At 36.5% G+C, this 25907-nt stretch overlaps 1 protein-coding gene across 1 annotated transcript in view; it reads right to left on the minus strand.

Moving 5' to 3' along the window:
* Positions 1 to 25540, minus strand: part of LOC122738606 (transmembrane protein 143-like) — a 135569-nt gene extending 110029 nt beyond the window's left edge. Inside the window, exon 1 of the mRNA XM_043980605.1 lies at positions 25448 to 25540. Coding sequence (XP_043836540.1) covers positions 25448 to 25540 — 93 coding nt within the window. The remainder of the gene's footprint in view (positions 1 to 25447) is intronic.
* Between the last annotated feature and the right edge of the window lie 367 nt (positions 25541 to 25907).

Genomic DNA, 25907 nt, shown 5'->3' on the forward strand with positions numbered 1-25907 from the left:
TCTGGAATTTGACTACAATATTCTTTGGAGTTTTCCTTTTGGGCATCTCTTTCAGGAGGTGATTGGTGGATTCTTTCAATAACTATTTTCCTCTCTGCTTCTAGTATAACAAGGAAGTTCTCCTTGATAATTCCCTGAAATATGTTGTCCAAATTCTCTTTTTGGTCATGGCTTTTAGGTAGTTCAATAATTATTAAATTATCTCTTCTTGATCTATTTTCTAAGTCAGTTGTTTTTCTGATGGGATATTTCATATTTTCTTCTATTTTTTCATTATTTTTTTTGAGGGGCAATGAGGGTTAAGTGACTTGCCCAGGGTAACAAAGCCAGTAAGTGTCATGTGTCTGAGTCTGGACTTGAACTCAAATCCTCCTGAATCCAAGGCTGATGCTTTATCCAATGCACCACCTAGCTGCCTTCCATTCTTTTGACTCTGTTTGACTGAATTTCATTGTTTCAAAATGTTATTAGGTTTCACCCACCCAATTCTACTTTTTAAAACATTATTTCCTTCAGTCAATTTTTTCACCTCCTTTTGCACTTGGCCAATTCTATTTTTAAGCAGTTTTCTTCTGTGGATTTTTATTCATTTGGCCAATTGTATTTTTTAAGGAATTGTTTTCTTCAGTAAATTTTTGTGCTTCCTTTTCCAAGTTGTTGGCTTTTTTTTCATAATTCTCTTGCTTAACCCTCATTACTCTAATTTCTTTTCTCATTTTTTTCTTCTATCTCTCTTATTTGATTTTTAAAGTCCTTTTTGAGGTCTTCCAAGAAATCTTTTTAGTCTTGGGAGCAATTCATCTTCCCCTTTGAGGCTTCATGTGAAGGTATTTTGAGCATGATGTCCTCTTCCATGTTTTTGTCTTGGTCTTCCTTGTTGCTATAGTAGCTCTCTATGATAAGGGTCCTTTTCTGTTTCTTACTCATATATTAGCCTGTTTTGTGACTTTTAAAGTTGACTTCTGCTTCTAGGGCATAGGGGCACTGTCCCAAATTTCTTGTGCTGGGAGCCTGATCACTTGCTTTCTGCTCTGAAGCCTTTGAGGCTCATGGATTCCTCACTGCTCTGGGCTTGCTCTCTGCTTTGTGGAGGCACAGCTCAGTCATGCATATCTTGTTGGTGGTTCTTCAGCTTGAAGTTTGCCAGGATGGAGGGCCTCAGCTGGTGATCTGTGCTTTCTCTAAGAGCCTCCTGCTGGTTTGCCCAGACACCCTCTGAACTGCACTGCACTCCCCTTTTACCCAAGTGCAACAAATATTTCCTGAAGTCCTTCTAAGTTATCTTAAGATGGAAGATTGTTTACATCTTTTTGTAGGTTTTGCTGCTCCAGTATCTGTTTAGAGGCTTGAATTAATGTTGTTTCTGAGGGAAACTTGGGACAGTTTAGGCAAATTCCTTTCATTTCTCCACAGTCTGGGGGATTTTTAACTGATATTCACTTTTTTTTCTAAAATCTTTAGTAATTTCTGTCCTCACCCTTTATTTTTCCCTTTCACTCACTTTTTGACTCCTTCCTTTCATTTGAGGTTTTTTGGGGTCTACACCTCAAAGCTGTCTCACCCTCTAGGCAATTCACATATCACTAGCCTTGGGATCTGGCCCAAATGACTTTGGGGGAGCAGGGCAAAACTGTATACAGCTAGATGCCAATAACCTTTGCTTCAGGTCTGGTGGAAACAAGCATACTGACTTACTGCTCCAGTTCCCTCTGCTCCTCAGTTCTCTAGCTTACTGTAGAAACAGAGATCACTGTCAAACCATTATTCCTCCTAGACCAAGGGGGTTAAGATTGAGCTCTGTTGCAAACTCAGAGGTCAATTGATGCAACACTGATACAGTATGGTGAGTGGTGATGAAGGGGGTGTGGGTTAAATGAGTGTATTGGCTATTATTAACCTTCTTTTAAGTTAACCAGGTTGTTACTTCTCTGAATTTTCTTGGTGTATTATACCATCGAAACAGGTAAAATTCCTTTGTTTCTTGTTTACAATTTCTTTTTTAGATACTTTGTAAGTATTGGAGAAAGTGCTTCTCCATCTTGTTGGTCCTATGATTTAGGAGTCTCTGTTTAAACTTTCTGAACTTCTATTTCTTGATATTTAAAAGAGGACAATAATGCTTGTATCATCTAGCTCACAGATTTGTAAAGAGATGATTTGTAAACTGTGGAGCATTAAATAAAGTGACTTTTAATTCATTTATTATTATTTATCAAGTATTTATGTGTGCATAAAAGTGTATATTGGACTTCACTTTTCTGATTTTTGAGCAGAGCCACAGTCTATATTATCTTATAGAATGTGTCTGAATTTTCATTCCATGTGCTAATATCACTTTTGCTAAGACATTTATGCTTATATGTTGTGCATAGTATTTATATTAATAGTTTATCTACTCACCCAATTGCTATGAGTTTGAGGAATTATGTTTTATTGGTGTGGACAATTTATAGAAACATCATTCATATGCATTTTTTTGTTCAATCATGCAGTAATATTGTGGGGTTTTGTTCTGAACTCAATTTTCAGGATATATTATAAAATGTTAATTTAACTCACTTTCACAAATATTCACCAAGTACTGGTAGTAATGTATAACAAACATGGTATCTAATAAATCTCCCAAACTATAGGGTTTAGGCAATTATTTGAGGTAATCAGCAATACTATTGTTTTTGCCCTTGACAGGGAGTAAAATCCATTGGTCATTTTTAAATCACTCAAAATTATAGAAATGTGCTTTCCATGATCCCAAAACTTCTTTAAATATCTTAGTATCAGGACAGCTGAGGATATCTAACTATAAAAATGTGGGGACCCTACAGATTGTAAGAAGCCTAGTATAAGCTGTTTAAGGAGTCCCCTCACATTCCATATACACACTCCATTATCAAATTGCCTATATTAGCTTTAGGAAGCTATTTGATGCCTACTCAGGAGTTAGGAGGCCCTATATTTAAATCTGACCTCAGACACTTGCTAGCTATGTGACTTTGGGCAAGTCACTTAAACCAATAGGGACTCAGTTTCCTCATCACTAAAATGAACTTGACAAGGAAATAGCAAACTACTCAATTATCTTTGTTTTTTGTTTGTTTCTTTGTTTGCAGGGCTATGAGGGTTAAGTGACTTGCCTAAGGTCACACAGCTAGTAAGTGTCAAGTGTCTGAGGCCGGGTTTGAAGTCAGTTCCTCCTGAATACGGGGCCTGTGCTTTATCCACTGCACCATCTAGCTGCCCCACTCAATTATCTTTGCCAAGAAAACCTCAAATGGGGTCATGAAGAATTGGGAATGACTAAAACAACTGAACCACAATTTATTCATTACAGGGGCAACTAGGTGATTCAGTGGACCTGGAGTCAGCAAGACCCAAATTCCAATCTGGTTTTGGTAACTTATGTGTTACCTTGCTTAAGTCACTTAATGTTTCCGTACCTCAGTTTCCTCATCTGTAAAATAGTGATAATAACAGTCCCTACTTCCCAATGTTATTATGAGTATCAAAAGAGATTATTTGTGAAGTACTTTGCAAATCTCAAAGTGTTATTAAAAATGCTATCTATTATTATCATTAGCTTTTTATTTGTTTAACTAATTATTAGTTTCAAGCAAAATATAAGCTTCTCAATGTATGAATACTAAAAGAAAGCAAAATGACATACTCTTCACCTGAAAATAGCTATTTTAAATAGAATCTTTTTACTCTAGTGCTGAAAATTGCATTTAGTTGCTTATTAGTCTAATAATGTACCCAGTGATGGTCAAATAATGTTCCTGATGAGACATGAGACCTCAAGGATGGGCCTCACTGAAGTTTCAAGAACTTTGATCATTGTGAACCTTTATATGCAGTGATTGTGTTAAGCATACAGGGGCGAGAAAACCATGTGGAAATGTGAACATGATAGTGTCAGGTAAAAGCAGAAGAAAAACAGTTCTCTTTTGCCAAATGTCAAGAACAAGGTGAGGTGGATTGAGAGGACCTCCCACTATACCTGAGACTGTGTGTGAAGGATACTTCATTTGCTGCATGAGTAAATCTTTCTTCTACCTTTATTTCTAGTCTTGCAAGAAACATTTGTTATGCCTTGTTTCCCATTGCACTATGTCTCAAACCAGACATTCTGGCATTTTTCATTCTGACATGAGACCCTAATCCCTGAAGAGAATGAGTACTTAGAATATTTTCCATGTTTCTTTGCTGATTATTTTAGTCCTAATTAAATTATTTACTTTTTAAAATAAATGTTTCAGGGAAGGTAGGTGGCACAGGGGATAAAGCACCTGCCATGGATTCAGGAGGACTTGAGTTCAAATCTTACCTGAGACATGATACTTACTAGCTTTGTGACCCTGGGCAAGTCACTTAACCCTCATTGCCGCTCACCACCCCCAAAAAAAAAAGGGTATGAAAATTTTCTGACCTCCTGACCTCTTTTAGGGGGCAGCAAGGTGGTGCAGTGGATAAAGCACTGGCCCTGGATTCAGGAGGACATGAGTTTAAATTCGGTTTCAGACACTTGACACTAGCTGTGTGACCCTGGGCAAGTCATTTAACCCTTATTGGCCCACCAAAAAAAAAAAATGTTCCTTGTTTGCTCTGGTAGCCTTGTATAAACTTAGCTTAGATGTTTTTAAAGATTCCCAGATGAGCAAAGATCAGGACTAAGAATACACAAGGTACATATAGCATTCAATATATCACACATAGTAATTTATGCAGATGCAAAGGTGAATATGCTATAGTAATTAAAAGTTGTGAGCATATTAATATTGACTGCTATGATCTGAATTTTGTTTTTTGTTTTTTGTTTTTGTTTGTTTGTTTTTAGTGAAGCAGTTGGGGTTAAGTGACTTGCCCAGGGTCACGCAGCTAGTAAGTGTAAAGGGTCTGAGGCCGGATTTGAACTCAGATACTCCTGAATCCAGTGCCGGTGCTCTATCCACTGCACCACCTAGCTGCCCTGATCTGAATTATTTTTAAAATAGAATCTCAGATTTAGCATCAGAAAATAATGTGATGAATAGCAATAAAAATGAACATTAATGAATTATCAAACAAAAAACCCCAAATTTTATAGTAAAGAGTTCAATAAAACAATCTTTTATTGGGAAATTTTTTAAAAATAATGTAAAAAAAGGCTCCATGACTAGTTTCACTTTTTTTTTTTGGCAGGGCAGTGAGGGTTAAGTGACTTACCCAGGATCACACAGTTTGTAAGTGTCAAGTGTCTGAGACTGGATTTGAACTCAAGTCCTACTGAATCCAGGGCCATTGCTTTATCCACTGTGCCACCTAGCTGCCCTCAATTAGTTTCACTTTTAATTACTGTGCTATGCTACTGTGACTACCCCCAAATCTTAAAACAATAAGATTCAATATAAGATCTAAGTTACTGAGGGCTGGAGTGCTTTCATGATGGAAGGTTTCAATGATGGAGTGGGTCTTGAGAATGGTCTTGAAGGAGAGTTAAACTTAAATAGTCTCAGAAAAGGGAACTAGGGCATTTCAAAAAGGCAGAATGACATAAGCAAAAGTTCCAACATCCTATGGAAAAAGATACAGCCACAGGATCTACCTAAGACATACAGTGTAAAGGAGAGTAGGAAATAAAGCAGGGGTTTTAGAATTTTGGAAGACTTTGGAATTAAGCTTGACTTTAGAAATGGAATAGTGGGCAAATATAGACAACTAGATAAAGGAACATTTTGCTTATAAACCTGAATCATCTTTGGTAAAGTAATACATGTCTTTTGATAGTAGTACTACGTGAAAAACTTTGATTGGGGTAAAAAAGAATATAAGCCAACTATGGTTTCTGGCACCCGAATGAAAAAAAGTCTTTGAGAAAAGCAAACAAAAGATATCTAAATAAAGGCCATTGACCATAGATAGAGAGATAGAGAGAGAGAGATAATTCGATATCCCCAGAGGTTAGCACAGTGTCTTACATTTATCAGGTGCTTAATAAATTCTTGGTTCCAAAGGTTTATCATGCCAGGGTGGGAGTGGGGATAAGCTCCCACTCTCTATAAAATGCTCCAATGGCTTGCATCTCAGCCTCTGACAACTGAAGCCCAACTCCTGGCCTTCTCATGGCGGAACTGTTTCTACTAACAGGAGAAGGGGCAAAGGCGAGTCATTGGTACCTTAAAACCAGTCGCTTTGGGCAGGTGGGGCTCATTAGCCTTAGCAGGCAACTTGCCTAGGGGAAGGAACTCTGATTTTAAACCTCTGCTGCCTTTCAGCTATACCCATATATGGGAAAGGCTTCAGGAGTTAACCCTGAGGAAAAATCAAGAGTCAGAGTCCCTTAGGCAGTTGGATATTGGACATCACATTCCTCTGGCAACTCCTGTGGCGGCACTGGTGCCAAACTCTATTGGCTCTGCCTCTGCTTTGGATCCACCAATGTCACAGAGAGGGAAAACCTGCTGCATGGGCAACAGCTTGCTTTCCATATTGATCTGCCCAGGCCAGAAGCCCAGAGAGGATACTCCAACTACTCCTCATGGGATTGATACAATCGTGGGATGCAGCAGTTACCGGTTATAAGTCACTCAGGAGCTACGGCTCCCATATCGGACTGCACAGCCACACTGTAGCCTGGGGCTCTTCAAGGCACTGATCCATGGTCGTCCATGACTGGTGGAAGCCTACTACTACTACTATTTGTACATAGTTTTATAAAAATAAAATATGTGAATAACAGATATAATATATAAGATGATATGACATAATATCACAGAGAATATGACATAATATAATATGATATAATATATGTATGTATACGCGCATATGGGGGCACCACTAATTTCATCCCACCCAGTTACCTTTGCCAAGTTTTAGGTCAGAATCTTCTCTGAACCATAGCTCTTGAGTCCCCACCAATTCATTTTACTAATTTTCTCCCTCATCGATCTTGAGTTTATTTTCCCATAGATACATTCTCCTATAAACACTAAGCAGGAAAGATTTATGGGTGGGCTATATAGGAACCACATGGGCATCTTCATGCTAGAAAGCACCCACAGGGAACATTCATGACTAGGACACATGCATGGCACAGAAATTTGCTAGCCTCAGCTGAGGTAAAGCTACATTCTAATGATATAATAATGATGTTGCCTGCCAGGCCAGCTTTTTCCCCCAAGATTCAGGAATTGCTTTCAACTTCTCATCACCAGATTCTGCTCTCTGTTCCTCTCTACCAGGTGTCACTATCCCCTTATCCTTAACTTTATTTTTATCTAATAACCATAAACAACCTTCACCTGTGATACTATAGATATAATTTTTTCAGTGACTCTTTTACTGACCACAACCATTCAATGGGTGTGTGTAGGGGGGTTGTGGTTAATAAGCCTCTCACCTGTAGAGAATAAGCTACAGCAATTTCAGCCTCCTTCTATGCCTCAGCTCTCCTCTTCAGCTTAGGTGTTATCTTCTGAAACTTAAAAGCAATTTTGTAATTAGTAAACTGTTCCCATGTAGGGAAGGTTGCAGGTAGCCTCAGTCAGCATTTAGGCTTCTTATCCAATAGCTATGAAGTTCCCTGCAATTTTCCCAGTCAGCTCTCCCACCAATGGCTAAGAAATCCTTCTTCTCAGTCAGACTTTGCCAGAAAGTAAAAAAAAAAATAACTGACATGAGTCCTGCCCTTTGACATCCCTAGATATCTTCTGTTAACCTCTTCTCTGATGAACTACTTTCTGAACTTACTTTAACTGAGCTGTCCTCTGCTGCTTCCTTGTATTCCTCAGGTCAACTCTCAATGAACTTATGGCCAAAAATTTAATTTTGTTTTTGTCTTCTACTCACTGCCTGAGGTAAATATCCTCAGGGTTCTCCTTCTTCAAAAAGAAAAGAATTTGAGAGACATTGTGGTAAAGAAACCTTTTTAATTTCACCCTCAGAAGTTCCTCTGTTTTCTGTAAATAACAACTGTTGTGCTGGCTGGAGAACTCTAAAAAAATCAGTGATCTTTATCCCAATCCTCCCAGCAACATATCACAGACTGGTCTCTGTTTTTATTTCTCTGATGTCTATGTGTGTGTGTGTGTGTGTGTGTGTGTGTGTGTGTGTGTGTGTGTGAGTGAGTGTGTGTGTGTGTGTGTGTGTATGTGTGTATCTCTGTCTCTTAATGGAAAAAATAGTTTTGAATTGTATTAATAGTTATCATTTGGCTATAGTCTACATTCAATTATTTAGGGTTGCTGTATTTCCTAGAGTAATTATTTTAAATTTAAGAATAGCCTAGGATGCAAAGATATATTTTAATCTCCATAAAACACAGTAGGAAAATAATTTGATATTGTAATTTCTAATTTAAAAAAATATTATTGATGTTCTATGCCTATATATTATGTAGAGGATACAGATCAGTCTGGAACAGTGATAATAAATATGAAGTTGAGACCTAAGACTATGGTGAAGCAAAAAAAACAGCATTTTAGTAGTTTCAGTCTAACTTGTTGGCATGAACTTGAACTTACACTGCAATGTCCATTAGTAGGAACTTTAATATTTCCAGAACCACATGCTATCAGGGACCTGGGTCCACAAGGTGATCCTGAATTCCTAATTTGTGTATGGTTCAACCAATCATATCTTTCCTTTCTCATTTCCTTTACCATAATTGCAGCAGCTCATTCCTTATGGTTTCTTTAACTTGGAATTTAATTGCTGCCCCTTCTAACATGGTGAAAGTCTATTATAACACAGTCAACTTTAAGAGGGAGGGGGTAGATAGATAGATAGATAGATAGAGAGAGAGACAGATGACAGATAGATGATAGTGATAAATATAAACTTTTTACATATCACATATATGATCTCTGAAAGAAGCATATATGATTATTCACTTTAATACATAACAATATGATAATGTGTCACACTCCTTGTTGCCCTTTTATTGAGGCACTTAAAATGACAAATCAATCAAAATTATTCTTAAAGAAAAGTGCAAGATGACTCACGTGAAGAGGTTGATCAAAGAATGTTTATGTTGCTAACTGGTTAAGAACTTGATTGAAAACTATCTTGCACATGAATGGAGTGCAACACTTATAAAAATGAAGCTGTTGATTACATAATAAACAAACACAGGTCTCAGAATCCAGAACTTGTAATTACACTTTCCATTTCCCAGGGAGATCTAAGAAACAGTCTATAAAGAAGCTAGCCAAAGAAACTGGAACCTTTTTTGGACTCTTTTATACATAGCCTGACTAGATTCCAATTACTAGCATGAATGTAGATATCCCTCAAGATAGCAGGACATGTAATTAAAGGAGCCCTGCATTTTTTATCAGAGAACCAGGGTTCTAATCTCAACTTTTCTACTTACTATCCCCTATGAATTTAAGCAAGTAATGTCACTGGGCTTCCATTTCCTAAAAATGAAAGTTTTTGACTATATTTATTCTAAAAATGTAGAGACTAAGTCACTTAGCCAACAAAATACTCATGTTAAAAGTGGGATATGAGCAGATTTTTCCTGGCATTTCATGTTACCTCACTTAAATAATGAGTAAGGGGGGAAAAGATATGATTTTGAATAATAATACAGATGTTCTGGCCAGGTAGGAAGAGAGTAGGCAGAGGAATATTATAGGAGGTTGGGGAGGAAAAGAGGAAGAGAGACAAGACAGAAGAGAGAGAGAGAGAGAGAGAGAGAGAGAGAGAGAGAGAGAGAGAGGAAAAGAAAGAGGGAGACAGACAGACAGACAGAGACAGAGACAGAGACAGAGAGCATCAAGTGAGCCCATGCAATAAATATAGATATTTATAAAAATAAATACAAAGTGATTTGGGAATTATAAACTGGTGGGAATCAGGAAAAGTGGCTTGTAGAAACTGATAATTGAACTGAGTCTTGAAAGAATCTAGGCATTCCAAAAAGCTGTGTTAAGGAGAGAATTTAAGAGATGCGGGATAGCCCATGCAAAGGTATAGAGATGGGAGATGGAACGTCTTTTAATGGAAAGAGCAATTAGCACAGTTTGTTTGAAATCTGGAAGTATGTGTAGGAAATTAATGTGTCATCACTCTGGAAAGAAAGTCTGGAGACAGATTGTTAAGGACTATGAATTACAAAAGAGATTTTCTTTTATCCTAGGAGCAATAGTCAGCCACTGAAATTTCTTTAGCAAGGCTTATAGGATCAGAGAGGGATCTAGAGTTGGAAGAGACCTCAGACATCTACTCCAAATTTCTTATTTTAGAAATAATGAAACTGAGTCCCAAGGAAGTTAATGATTTGCTAAGACACGCAAAGAAAATGAATAGCAGAGCTGGAAACCTAATACAAGTTTTCTGACTTGAGTCAGTGTTCCACTTTGCATGGTCAGACCTTTGCTTTCAGTATATCAATTCAGCAATGAAATGGAGAGGGAAAGACCATTTGAAGGAAGAGTAATTAGGAGGCAAGAAGTGGTGATGGGCTGAATTACAGTAGGGGTGTGTGTGTGTGTGTGTGTGTGTGAGAGAGAGAGAGAGAGAGAGAGAGAGAGAGAGAGAGAGAGAGAGAGAGAGAGAGAGAGAAACAGACAGAGTGGAACAGATATGAGATGCTGAGGAATTGGAATTAGTAAAACTTTATTTCATGTATGAATGGGTAAGTGAAAGTGAAGAGTCAAGGATTTACTCCTAGGTTAAGAGAGGAAATGATCAAAAGAATGGTGGTGCCCTTAATAGAAAAGGGGAAATTGAGAACATTGAGTGGGTTTAAAAGGAAAGATAGGGGGCAGCTAGGTGACACAGTGGATAAAACACTGGCCCTGGATTCAGGAGGACCTGAGTTCAAATATGGCCCCAGATACTTGACACTTACTAGCTGTGTGATCCTAGGCAAGTCACTTAACCCTCGCTGTCGCACAAAAAAAAAGAAAAAAAAGGAAAGATAATGAGTTCAGATTGTGGCATGCTAAGTAGAGTAAGAAGTTGGAAAGCAGGAAACAAATGAGACCTGGATACAGAGATTTAGAAGTTATTTGAATAAGGATGATACTTGTATACAGTGGGGGAGGGAGAAAGAGAAAGAGAGACAGAGAGGGAGAGTAGAGTCAGGAAAGACAAAAACAGAAATAGAGATAATGTAGGGAGAAAATCTGAACCCTAGATGTATACCCAAGCATAAAGAGAGGAGGTATTAGTAATGTTGCAACATAGAGCCTGAAAAGCAGTTGCCAGAAAGGTATTAGGGGGAAAATATAGTAGTATCATGAAAATTTAGAAAAGAAAAAACAGCTAGAAATAATTACTCAGAGAGATAAAGGATGGAGAATGAAAAAGGGCAACTGGATTTAGCAAAAGGAAGTTGTTGATGACTAGTCAAATAGTTGCCACAAAAGTCAGAATGTAAGGATTGAAAAGTGAGTAAGAAATGAGAAATGGGGAGTCAAAGAGTATAGATCACATTTTCCCCCCTAGAAATGTGACTGAAAAAGACAAACAATACAAAATAATGTTTTAGAAAATAGTAGGAAGGGTTGCTTTTTGTTTTTTTTTCCTTTTATTTTTTTTTTGAAGACTACAGGAAATCTGAAAATAATTATATGAAAGTACCCAGACATTTTTGCTCTTCCTATTCAGAATTGGGCTCAACTTGCCTATGATCAGTACTTATCTAAGATACATATACATACATGTGTGTATGTGTGTGAGTATACAGGGTGTTCCAAAAGTCTTAGTTCAATTTTAATCTTTAATAGTCCCTACCTTTTATTTGTATGAGTGTATATACATACTTAGTATATGTATATATACATATATACTCATATACATATATCTGTAGCTACTTATATACACATATGTATAGTTATATATATGTATAAGTACATATACATATATGGTCTATGGACTGTTCACTCAATGTCATATAGGCATTCTTGATAGTAGGAATTGATCTACTTAAGTAGATAAGTCAAAACTTTTCATGTGATTATAAATCTCATTTAGAAGTCATCATAATTTTCTGAGGCTTAATGAAATTGATCCAATATCATCTCAAAACAAGGAAATCAAAAGATCATAGTCCAAAGGTAACCTTTAACAGATGCTGATTCTGAGTGGGACCTCCTCCTAGACAATGGATTTCTTAGGCACTCAGATGCATAAATCTGAATTGATGTACCTATACCCTTCAACCATACTGGTTGTAACCCACCTAGGCCTATATGCATCCTGTGCTGTTCCTAACTATATCCACCAGTCTCTGGTTGTCCCTGAGGAGATTGCTCACTTTCCCTTTACCCTATGAGCTGATCCTTAGAACATGAAGGTTGCCCAATATTTAAGCTTTAATAGCTTAAAACTGCTCTAATACTTTTGGGATACCCTTTATAGTTTTATTTTCCCTACAGATAATAATTTCTCCCTTTTTATGGTTGATATTGAGAATTATAATTTTGATTTTATAAAACTAATTTTTGGTAGATGTATTTATCAATATTGAGCTAAGATTTTTTTTTTGAAAAGCGAAAAATTCAAGTGCTTCTTCTTTGATGGTTCATTAAATACCCCTTGCTTATTGAGAAAAATTGCATGTACATTTTATTGAGATTCAGTTTATCTCTGTGTTCTATTAACTTAATGCAAAAGATCTCAGAGAGAATTTCCTGCAAAGGGGAGAGGAAGCCAACACTGGCCCTCTTCCCTTACTTTATTTTTTGTCTCATGTTAAGGGACCACATTCCCTAACTTTTATTATGTTAATTGCCTCAGAGAGACCTTCCCAGATTTGGTTAGGCAATTAACATAAAGTAAGAGAGCAAAAACTAAATGAACAAGTACAAAAAAGAGAGAGACAGAGAAATAAGAAAACAGAGGGAGAGAGAGAGACAGAGTAAAATGGAGACAGAAACAGAGACAGAGAGGGAAAAAGAAACAAAGTCAGACAAAGAGACAGACACCAATAGAGAAAGCAAGAATTGGGAAAGAGAAGTACCAAAAAGGGTTAAAGAATTTTCACATATATTTTCCTTTTTAAAAAAATCATATCTCTGTGATATAGGAAGGACAAATAGGATAAAATAAAAGCCCCAAGAAGACTACATAGTTAGTAAAAATTAGTTTATATATATATACACATACATACATACATATATACATATATATACATTTTAAATTGTTAAAGCTATATATATGTGTGTATGAATAATATTTTAACTTTAATTTTGTGAATTAGGTATTAATATTATTCCCATTTTACAAACTAGTAAACTGAGTCTGTGATTAAGTGACTAACCCAAGGTCACACAACTGATAAGTATTTGAAGCAGGATTTGAACTGGGGTTTTCCTTGCTCAAAGTCCCACTATGCCACCTAATGGCAAAGTCATAAAGCCAAGAACTAAATACAGATGACTTTTTCTGATGCTCAAAAAAGGTTACCCTCTTCTTGCACACATAGGAATTGCACAGGGAATTTAATTGTCATGTTATTGATCACTGGAATAGCAACCACACTAAGATGTAATCTTTTGACTCTAATCCAATCATTCTTGCTATTAGCTCTTCTTCACCTACATCATAAGTCACTTTAGTTACACGCAGTGCTATACTTGGAAATTATTCAGAATTACTGCAGGATTCTTTCACATTGTGTTTAACAGTGTTAGTAACAGGTATGTCATTAACATCTGCCAACATTTCCATGTATTACTCACTGTTTGTTTAAATTGTTATACCATCTGTCTACTTGGCCATTATTTACATTGACTAACTATTGCTGGCAATATGATATCTATCCTTTACATATAGATACTATAATAGCAAGAGTATTTACTGTTTAGTGTAACACTTTTTCCTTACTTACAAATTTAAAGAAATCATGTCAATTCCCATCTCAATCCACAGCATTGCCAATAAATACCTATGTCTGAAAAATATGCTCATTAGCTGAATTTTATGCAACATAAAAGTTGGGGACTTCATTTAAAATTTGTTTGCTTTATTTTAGACCTGGCAAAATTTGTTTTAGTCCACATACATGTTTAAAATATACATATTCCTTAATTGCAGGTTGTCTGCTCTTTGCTGTTATGAAAAGTACAACAGTAATAATAACAATGGGTGGGAAAAAAAGCAAATAATTCAGGAAGATATCTAGCAAAGTTTGTCAAGAAAAGAAGAGGTCCTTATGGATAGTGAAGATCCCCAAATCTTCCTTTTGCTCAAATGAGGCAGCAATCTCCTTTGAATTTGAGGACCCAAGCTTAAATTTGTCTTCTAATACTTTTTAGCTTTGTGACTATGGACAAGCCAGGGTTTTTCTGTTTTAATTTTGTCATATTTAAAAAGGGAATAATGTTACTTAACTGAATTGTTGTCAAGAAGTGCTTTGCAAATATTAATACACTATATAAATGTGTATTGATTATAATTATCATTATTATTATTCATAAAGCTCCATAAAATTCACAATAATGTAAAAGAGATCATTTAATCATCCTCATTGGTGAAATAATGTAGTTGAAAAATGACTATTGCCCAGATTACAACTCACAGATAAAAAGGTGAGAACACCAAATTAATCCAGCAATATCTTGGATGAACTGAGTACAAAAATAAGAGCAGAAAAGACTGCATTTGGGGCAATTATACCATGCTTTTAGTGATTTCCAAATGCTTAGCTGGCAAAGTCCATTGATTTAACAAAAATATTTTACTAGTGATTATGGGATTCAAAAAATATATGGAAACAAAGTTAAAATTATAAATAATCTAATTGACAATGATAAGATATATGGTGGCTATAAACTGGTTAAAATATATAACCAATGATGGCTTGGTGGTCGAAGTGATATAAAATTTTTTATCAAAGGCATGTATGGCTAGGAAAAAAAGATATAAATAGGTTGTTTCTGTATCAAAAATGAAAAAAAAAATGATAATGGTAATGTTGATAATGACCAGCATTTACATAGCACTTCAAATGTGCAAAGCACTTCATGAATAGTGTCTTATTGTATTCTCACAACAACCCTGAGGTAATTTTTATTATTAACCCTCTTTATAGATTGTTGTTTGCCCTTCTTTTTGAAGAGAGACAATGATATCAACGAGGTGATGTCTTGATTAGCACATGAATTTGATTTAAGTAAGGCAAAGTTGCACAAAGTCAGCCTCACTCTCTCTTCCAGAGTGTTCCAAGTCCAGTAACAACATAAAAGTTAGAAAAACTGGTGGTGGCCCGGGGTTACAGTGGATAACTTGGGTGTCTTTGATGTCTGACCTAGGTCTAAGTGCTCCACAATGCTTATTTCAGCCACCTTCAAGGTCATTGGAACAAATTATTCTCATCTGCCCATTCCATCTGGAGGGAAATCTTCACAGGTTTGCAGGAGACATACCTCTAACTCATCAATGGGTTTGAGATTTATTGGGACCTTCAAACTGGTTTAGCCTATTTGCCAAGACAGTTTTTACCAAGGTCTAGCCATTGTATATGCAATAGGTTCTTGGAGACATAAGTAAGGTTTGAGAGAACAGTTAGACATCAAAGGTAGATAAACAGCCCTCACACCAGAGGTGCTAGTCCTCCCTTAACATTCCATACAGATAAGGAAACTGAGGCAGATGTAGGTTAAGTGGCCTTTTCAGGGTAAAAATCTGAAAAAAATCAAGGTCTTTTTGACAGCAAACATTAACAATTAAATCATGTACCATTCTAAATGTCAAAGTGAGTTGAAGAACTGTGATGCACACAAAATCAATAGATTATTAGTAAAAATGAACATCTCCAAGATTAATGAAAATTCTACCTCTTCACTTGGATTGTGTTATATAGGAGGCATATGTCTACAGAATAGAAGTGAAATGTTTATAAATTTTTAAATCTTTAGATGACATTAACCTAAAAGGGCTAGGCAATACATCACATGAAAGATTTGCAAAGTTTGGGGGTAGTTAGGTGGTGCAGTGGGTAAAGCATTGGCCCTGGATTCAGGAGGACTTGAATTCAAATCCGGCCTCAGTCACTTGACACTTACTAGCTGTGTGACCCTGGGCAAGTCACTTAACCCTCATTGCCCCACAGAAAACCAAACCAAACCAAAACAAACAAAAAAGAGATTTGCAAAGTTCCATGGGGTAGAACAATAGCCTAACTTTTCAGCTGATAAAATTCACTATTAAGAAATGTAAAGTCCTTCACTTTGGTTTAAAAAAAATCAAATACATAAGGGCATGACTGAGAACAAACAGATAAATGGGGAACGATAGTTCATGTGGGAAAAGCTTTGAAGTTTTATTAAGTTTAGAAGCAAGATGCTATGGCAAGATGCTATGGCATACAAATACAAACAAACTAATGCAACCATAGGCTGCATCATCAAAAACAGTGCCCAGAGGAATAAAAGGTATATTAATGTACAGTGATCTATTTATTCCACATCTAATGTAATATGTTCAGTTCTGGCAAATAAATATTTGGAAGGGCATTGACAAGCTATAGATAATCATGTAAATTACCAGGATGTTGAAGGGCCTCAAAACAATGCTATAAGAAGGAACAGTTCAAGGACCTTTAGGATGTTTAGCCTGAAAACAAAAATATTCTTAATGTGTTGGAGTAGGTGTATGGAGATGATAGCTATTCCCAGATATTTAAATGAATGGCTCATAGAAATGGGATTCATTAGATTTTATTTGATTTTATAACAGTAGGTGGAAAAATCTTGTAGGAAAATTTCAAATCTATATAAAGAAAAATCATGAATACAAATATATATATATATATACACAAACTTTTTTGATTGATTGATTGATTTATACAACATGGGCTCAAGTTCAGGAATATTTTATCAGACTCTTTTTTTTTGGTGGAGAGAATAATTGCTTCAGTGAGGACTCATGTCTGCCCAAGAAGCAATTAATGAGAGCTTAAGCAAGGAGAGGTTGTTTTCCTAGATGTATCTTTAAAAGAGTACATATACAGTCCAGACTTTCTTCTAATCAACAAACAATTATTAAATATTTAACTACAGACAGGGGATTTCTCGGAGCCAAGATAGTGGAGAAAGCAGTAAATCATCATAACTCTCCCATATTCACCTCCAAACAACCATAATATGACCCCCGCCCCCCCCCAAACAAAACCTGGAACAGCAGAAGCAGAAAAAAAAAAAGAAAAAGAAAAAAAGACAGTGTGAAATAATCTTTTAGCCCAAGAAACTTGGATTATTGGCAGGAAAGATATGTCTCACTTGGGTAAAAGAGGAACACAGTTCAGGACAAGAAGCATCATTTCCAGTCATCTTGATCTTTATCTTGCCAGTAGACCCAAATAGCTCTGGAAGAGAGAGTGAGGGTGGTGACTTTGCACAGCCCTCCCTTACTTAAATCCAATTCACTTGCAAGTCATAACATTACCTCCCAATGTCATGGTCCTTTCCCTGAAAAAAAAGGACAAAAACACAACAGCAAGCCCCACGTCGACAAAACAGCAGGAGATCCTGAGTCCCAGTGCAGTGGAGCATGTGAATGCCAATACCAGGACCCTACAATGTTTCCCAGCAGAGCCAGGGGAAGGGGAAGACTCCAGATATGAGAACCATCAAATGCTTCAGCATAGACCTGGGAAAACAGGCAGCCTCCAGTATCTTATTAAAAAAGAAAAAAGGGCAGCTAGGTAACACAGTGGATAGAGCACTGGCCCTGGATTCAGGAAGACCTCAGTTCAAATCTGGCCCCAGACACTTGACACTTACTAGCTGTGTGACCCTGGGCAAGTCACTTAACCCCAATTGCCTCACCAAAAAAAACCCCCAAAAAACAAAGAAGAAGAAGAAGAAGAAGAAGAAGAAGAAGAAGAAGAAGAAGAAGAAGAAGAAGAAGAAGAAGAAGAAGGAAGAGGAGGAGGAGGGAGAAGGGAAGGGGGAGGAGGGGGAGAGGGGGAGAGGGGGAGGGGGAGGGGAAGCAGAGGAAGGGGGAGGGGGATCAGGGGGAAGTAAAGCAAGGGAGGGAAAGTAGGAGGAGGGGAGTAGGGAGAGGGGAGGAGAGAGAGGGGAAGTAAGAGAGGGGAGGGGAGATAGAGGAGGGGAAAGGAGGGAGGGGGAGGAGAGAGGTGGAGTGGGGGAGAGGAAGAGGAGGAAGATAAGAGAAGTGGAGGAGGGGAAGGGAGAGGAGAAAGGAGAAAGATTTATTAAGTGCCTACTATGTGCCAGTAGGCACAGTACTGATTATAAATACTATCTCATTTGATTTCCTTGACAACCCTAGTAGGTAGATTTCATTATGATTCTCAGTTTACAGTTGAGGAAACTAAGACAAGCAGAGGGTAAGTGACTTACTATGGTCACATGTTTATGATGCCAGATTTGTATTTCAGTCTCAGCACTCTATCCACTATGGCACCTATCTCACTTCCAGATTTCAAACAATATTATAAAGCAGTAGTCATCAAAATCATCTGATAAATGGCTAAAATATAGAGATTGATCAATGGAACAAAACAGATAACTGATAATAAAAAAGTGGACCTAAATAAACTCAGTTTTAATAAACCAGAAAACATAAATTGTTTAGTAAGGAAGTCCCTATCAGATTTTTTTAAATACCCTGAATACTGGAAAATAGTCTGAAAGAAAATAGGAGTAGAAAAAAAAATCTTATGGCATATTCCACAATACATTTAAATACACAGGTGATCTTAATAGTAAAAAAAGAAATACCATAAAAATATTAGAAGAGTAGCAGGTCATATGCCTCTCACATCTGTGGGGAATACAAGAGGAAAAAATCAGTATTTATTAAATACCTACTATGTTCACCAGGTGGGAGATGTGTTCTTAGCTGAAGGACTGAGGAAATTACCAAAGATAACAATCCATAAATTTGATTATAAGAAACTGAAAAGCTTCTGCACAAACAGAATTCGTGCACCTAGGAAAAGCTAGGATAAGAAGGTAAGTGGTCAAATGGGGAGAAAAAACTACATTTTTTCCCCTGAGGAGAGTTTGATATGCAAAATCCATAAACAATTAACATTATGTTTATAGATAAATGTTATATATATGTGTATATATACTTTTTTCCACTTAATTTTAATATGACAAGGATTAACTAGATGGCCTCTTCAGCTCCTTCTTACTCTAAGTTTATAATCCTAGAACTTGAAATTGAAAATGCAAAGTTATTCTGGCGAGGCTGAAGGTGAACAAGGAGAATTATAGAATTCTATGTTACCAAGAAGGCAGACTGAGGAAATAAAGAGTTAAATCTAAGAGAGTCTGAGGTCACTGAATTGGCCATTTTGCTCCAGAACTCAGAATACTAGGGGTTTTCTTAAAAAAAGACATACAAATCTGAAATTCTCAGGCACTTTTTTCTCATAAATTTTCCCTTAGATAGTGAGAAATAAAGAGTATTTTTAGTATACATTAGTGTCACTCTGCCAAGAAAGGAATACATATAACACTGAATATTTCAGTTCCTTTTGCTGAATGCCTACTTCTGTGTCATATTAAGGGAAGGTGATGTTAAAACATTTCAAACAATGTACCATTATGCAGAATATTGATTCCATTTAATTTACATGATGGAGTAGTATAACAAAGCCTCTTGTTTGAAAGTATAAGTATATTCAATATTTGGTGACAGGAGAACAGAGCTGTTATAAGCCAAGATTGAATCAGAGAAGATATCTGAGATCAATTTTTGAATCATTATTAATAAATTCTTAAAAGATCTGTGAAGCTTAGTCAAATTCAAATGACATATGCAAGTCACTAAAATAATTTATTTTCTTACTGTGAAATTGCTCCAGTTTGGCATCCAAGATTCGTACAATAAAGCAAGAAGCAGTTTATTACAACAGTTATGTATAGGATAAAAAGGAAATTCAAGATATCATTCAATATAAAATCAAAAGCCAATAATGGCTTTAATGATAGAAATGTATGGGCTTTCCAATGAGGCTGAAATTAGCAGCAAATGGTATACATTTTATGTCTTTGCGACATCTCTTTAAATTAAAAAATAGAACTATGCTAATCACTTGAAAAGGTGTCCATTGGCTGACTTTTCATATTTTAAAGCTTTTAAGATGACAAAATAATAAGGGCTCTTTGTGCTTAACTGTCTGGATTACAAGCTGTGACTCTTCAGAAATCAAGGTGGTTGTAATCTGCCATAGAATACTGAAATGCCCTAAGGAAAATATCATTGACAAAAGATCTGACATTTGAAATTATGCATTAGTTTTCCCTACCTCTATAGTTTTACATTCATAATTTTATTGTATCTTGTCTCTTTATTCACTTTATTATTTTTGGAAATTTACCCAGAAATGTACATGATCCACTTAATTTACTTGCCCAGAATATGGTAAATTTGACATCTGTCAATACTACAGCAAACAAAAGCAATGACTTATACTTTTAAAAATTCTGTAAACTAGAAAATAGAGCTGTTAAGAAATCTTTAGTATGCTAAGTTGTGCAGTTTAGAGGTTTTTTTAATAGATGCAAAAATATCACTGAAGTAGACAATGCAGGAGATTGAAACCTATTAAGCCAGGTAATGCTTCATTTTCCACAGGCCTCTTGTTAAGGAGAGGTCATCTTAAAAAAAATAAGTAGCATTTTCTATAATGTAGTTAACATTTCATGTTAAATGGAAAACAACAGCAACAATTTGCCTATCTTCTTCAAAGAACAGCAATCTTAACATTCACACACACAGAGAATGGAGCAAATAAAAAATATTGCTCACCAGATATGAACATTCCATTTCAAAATACTCTTCTCAAGCTCCTCATCAACACTGCATGGTTAGGACAATTGGCTGAGGTAGAGTTTATGTTACCTTAGCGTACTTACCCTAAATTCACCCTCATCTCTCAGGGCCTTGGCATCTGTCTGGAAATATCATGAAGATGATGGCCCTCCTGAGATTTTTCAGCATTTAGATTTCAAGCCCCAGCTGGAAACCCCATAACCAAAGTCTTTTTTGTGTGTGTGTGTGGTATTTTAGGATTTCCATTGCAGCATCAAAAAATAATGGAAGGGAAAGCACACCCACTTATATTTCTTAAAGACTTAGAAAAAGGTTAGGTTTCACACTTGCTCTGCTTAAAGGAAAGGTCAGACTACTAATAATAAGGGATAACTGGAAATTATACCACCTCCCCACTCTTTAAACTGCTTTGGTTATTTCTAATAGGGATTCAGAGTGTTGGTAATATGGCATTTGCTCAAGTGATTACCTTCCCATAATTAGTTTCTTTTCATTTAAACGTATGTCTCCATGACATGAAACAACAGATTCAAGGAGGAGTGAATTAGTATATGCAGCAGTATGTTTTCATAAGAAAATTGTATCCACCTGATGAAACACTGGTTCAAGAATATTGGAATTCAAGAATAGGTTCTGTTATACTTAAAATAGATAGGCACCTATAACAATCAACTAGTACCTATTTAAGACATTAAAAAGAGACTGCTATCCCAGTGCTGCCTCCTGGAGTTCAGTGTGTATTATTATTATTATTATTATTATTATTGTTGTTGTTGTTGTTGTTGTTGTTGTTATTATTATTTTATAAAATCACCTTGCCTTAGTTCATGTTTTCTGTTCTATTCAACCAAACTAATAAATAAATCAACAAATATTGATCAAATGCTTACTATGTATAGAATCTTCCATGGTTTTCACCAAAGAAGTTACACTTTGGAAGGAATCTCAATAAGAATCTAGACTAATCCTTACTGAAATAAAACTTTCTACAAGATATTTGACCAGTTAACATTCAGTCTTTGTTTGAAGACCTTATTTCCTTCAACCAATCTACACATATCTTAACCTTAAAGTCATTTATCATCTTGATTACCCTATTTTGTATATTTTAACTTATCAAGATTACTTGTTGGGGGCAGCTAGGTGGAGCAGTGGATAAAGCACCAGCCCTGGATTCAGGAGGACCTGAGTTCAAATCTGGGCTCAGACACTTGACACTTACCAGCTATGTTACCCTGGGCAAGTCACTTAATCCTCATTACCCTGCCCCCCCCAAAAAGAAATCCTTGTTAAAAATTATGAAAAAAATGAAAAAAATACAAGAAACAACCCCTATACTTAAAGAGCTTACACTCTAGGTTTGAATTTTCTCTTTTTTTCATTCTTATCTAACCAAGGGCCATGTTGTGTGGTTTTTTTACCTTTTTAACGATGAATATTTTAATTATGTCATTAATATATATGTATATATATATATATATATATGTGTGTGTATATATTTATTTATTTGCTGCCACTACCCAATTACTTTCTTTCCACCTCTGTAACAAAAGAGTAGCACTGAATAAAATTAATCAACATATTGCTTTTGCCTAACTACATATATTCATAGCCAATCATTTCTTTGTCAGGAGAAAAGTTTCATAGGCAGTCCTTTGAAACCATAATTAGTCCCTATACTGATCAGAGTTCTGCCATATTTCATTGTTATTTTCCTTTCAGTGTAGTCGGCATCATCTATTTTTTTTTCTCCAGGTTATGCTCAATACCATAAAGTTTTCCCAAGATTTCCAGATATTTTCATAAACTTGATTTCTCATGTCCCAATAATAACCCATTATATGTATATACTACAATCTGTTTAACCATTACCCAATTGATGAAAACCTACTTGGTTTCCAAGTTCATTGATACCATAAGCCTGCTGTCATATATGATTTGGCATATATGGAATCTTTGCTACTGTCTTTGACCTCCTCGGACCATGAATCTAGTAGTATTATAGCTGGGTCAAAAGGCAGTGATACTTTTGTGCCTTTTATAATATATTCTTAATTTGCCAGACATTTGTAGCTCTTCTTATAATGCATTAGTGTGCCAGGGTTTTCACAGTCCATAAACATTTATACTTTTCATCTTCTGTCATCTTTGATAATCTGATATCTGTGAGTTGAAACTTCAGTATTTGGAGAAAACTGAAATAGCTATTGATCAGTTCACATTTTTCATAAATTTGATTTTATTCTTTGATTACTCATTTACTAAGAAGGTAATTTAATCTAATTTTCCATCAGTTTCCTATATCTTATATAATAGAACTCTATCCAGCACATTATATTATGAGGGCTTCTCCTCCACCCCTATGCCCAATCAATGCCTTCTTTTTTTCTAGTTGCATTGATTTTGTTGAAGCGAAAGATTCTTGTCTTGAGATTAAAATAATCTATTTTATATCTTCTTATTGCCCATATACTATGCTTTTTTTCCACAGTATTTCCTTCTATTATCCTTCATTTAAAAAAAAAATGTGACCTTTTATATTTAGGCCAACACTTCATTTAAAGCTTATTGTGGAATATTCTGTATGATTTTGATTTAAAACCCATTTCTTCCAAAGTTTTTCTAATATTCCCTTCAGCTCCTTTTAAATTGGGAGTCCTTCCTCTAGTAGTTTAGATTCTTCAGTTTATAGTGTAATAAATTTCATTATTTGTGCTTTTTTGGGGGTTTTGAATTTATTTATTTTCCTTTATTTAAATTATTCAGGGTACAATGTTTACTTCTTTCAGGAATGTTTTAAATGACTCTCTTTTATTGACTATCCATCCATTCATTGATTATTTGTCTCAGATTTACAAATTATGTCATGTAGTTGTATCTTGAACTGCTTTGCTTGTTATATTGTCCCATTCCCTTCTGCAGTTTCTGGTGGATGCAGAATAGTCTAGTGCTATTTGTATTTCTATTCTTTTATGTTTAACAAAAATATTTCTTGGGGGGCAGAGCCAAGATTGCAGAGCAAGGGCTGTGACTTTCAGAGCTCCCAGCATGATCCATCCACATAACTCCAAAAAATGCCATAAGACAACTTTTGGAGCAGCAGAATCCACAAAAGAACAGAGTAAGATCATTTTCTAGCCAAAGACTTCTTAAAAAGGTGACAGGTAAGGTCTTCGGTACCAGGCTGAGAGAGGAGCACAGCACACAGCACAGATCCAACTGCAAGCAGGCCACACCTTCAGAGCCTTCACTTTTTCCTGTCCTTGGACACTTATGTTCCTTAAGTTGTGTCTCCACAGTCTATCTTCAAAATTAGTAGTTTTTGCTTAGAGAACATATGTACTTTCTTTTTTTAACATTCCACTCAGTCTTTTATTTATTTGAAGTTTTGAGTTCCAAATTCTACCCCTCTCTCATTCCCTCCCTCCCTATCCTCCCCTCTCCCTGAAGTGGTGAACAATCCATTATAGGTTATACATGTGCAATTATGGAAAACATTAACATATTAGTCATTTTATATAAAAAAAAGAAAAAATACAAAGTAGCATGCTTCAGTCTCTGTTCATTCAATATCAGTTCTTTCTCTTGGAGGTGGATCATTTGCTTCATCATTAGTCTGTCATGGACAATTGCTCATAGTACAATAATGCTGTCACTGTGCACAGAGTTCTCTTGGTTCTGCTCACTTCACTATACATCAATTCTCATAAGTCTCTCCAGGTCTTTCCAAAATCATCCAGCTCATCATTTCTTATTGCTTAATAATATTCCATTACAATCATATGATATAGCTTGTTTAGTCATTCCCCATTTGATGGGCATTCCTTTGATTTCCAATTCTTAGCCACCACAAAGAGTTGCTATAAATCTTTTTTTTTACAATTGTTTTCTTTATCTCTTTTTCATAGTTATCATTGCTAACTGCTTCCCTCCATCCCGCTCCCTGCCCATGACACTTGCCCCACTATCCACCTTCCTTCACCTCTCCCTCTTCATCCCCCTCCCCTCCCACCCTCCTGCAGGGCCAGATTGATCACTCCACCCAATTGAGTGTTCATGCCACTCCCTCCCTGAGCCAACTCAGATCCAAGGTCCCTGAGCCAATTCAGATGAGTGCAAGGTTCACTCACTCCCCCACAAGCCCTACTCCCCACACACTCCCCCTACTCCACAAGCCCCCTCCTATTTCCTTCATGTGGGACCTCACCCCACTCTACCTCTCCCCCTGCCCCCAGTGCAGTCCTCTCACCCCTCAATGTTACCCTAAAGATGTCATCATGGATCTGCTAGGTGACACAGTAGACAAAACACCCCCTGAAGAGGAACTGAGCCCAAACCCAGTCCCAGTCACAAGACACTCACCCCCTGGTCATTCCAGGCATGTCACCCAACTCTGACCACCCCCCAAAAAACAAGAAAAACATAAAATAAATGCTTTACAGATATCATCCCTTCATAATCAATTCCCACCCGTGTTCCTGTCTAAACTCATTTCTATCATTTGCCCTAATACTGAGAAATTTCCTATGAGTTAGCCATATAATTTTCCCATATATGAATGCAAGCATCCCTCTCAATTTCCCCCTCCAGTCCACCTTTCCTTGCCTCTCCAGGGTCCTGCACTTGAAAGTCAAATTCTCCACTCAGTTCAGGTCTCCCTATCACAAACACCCAAAAGTCCTCTCCTCCATCAATGTCTCACCTTTCTCCCAAAAAGACCACACTCAGTTCTGCTGGGGAGGTAATCCTCAGCTGCAATTCCAATTTCCCTGTTCTCCAGAACATCACATTCCATGCCCTCTAATCCTACAATGTAGAAACTGCTATATCCATGCCATCCCAAACTGTGGCTCCACAGCACCTGCTCCACCTCTTTCTGGCTCCTTCCAATATCCTCCCCCAACCCCACCCCAACTGGGAGCTCTGGAATCTGTGTATGACATTCCTGGGTGTCTTTATTATGGGATCTCTTTCAGGAGTCAATCAGTGAATTCTCTCAATCTCCACTTTACCCTCTGCTTATAGAATATCAGGGCAATTCTCCCTCATAATTTCCTGGAAGAAGATATCCAAGCTCCCTCCCTGATCATGGTCCTCAGGTAGTCCAACAATCTTCAAACTATCTCTCCTGAATCTATTCTCCAGGTTAGCCACCACTCCAA

This window comes from Dromiciops gliroides, chromosome 2, assembly GCF_019393635.1.
Source record: "Dromiciops gliroides isolate mDroGli1 chromosome 2, mDroGli1.pri, whole genome shotgun sequence".
Lineage (NCBI taxonomy): Eukaryota > Metazoa > Chordata > Mammalia > Microbiotheria > Microbiotheriidae > Dromiciops > Dromiciops gliroides.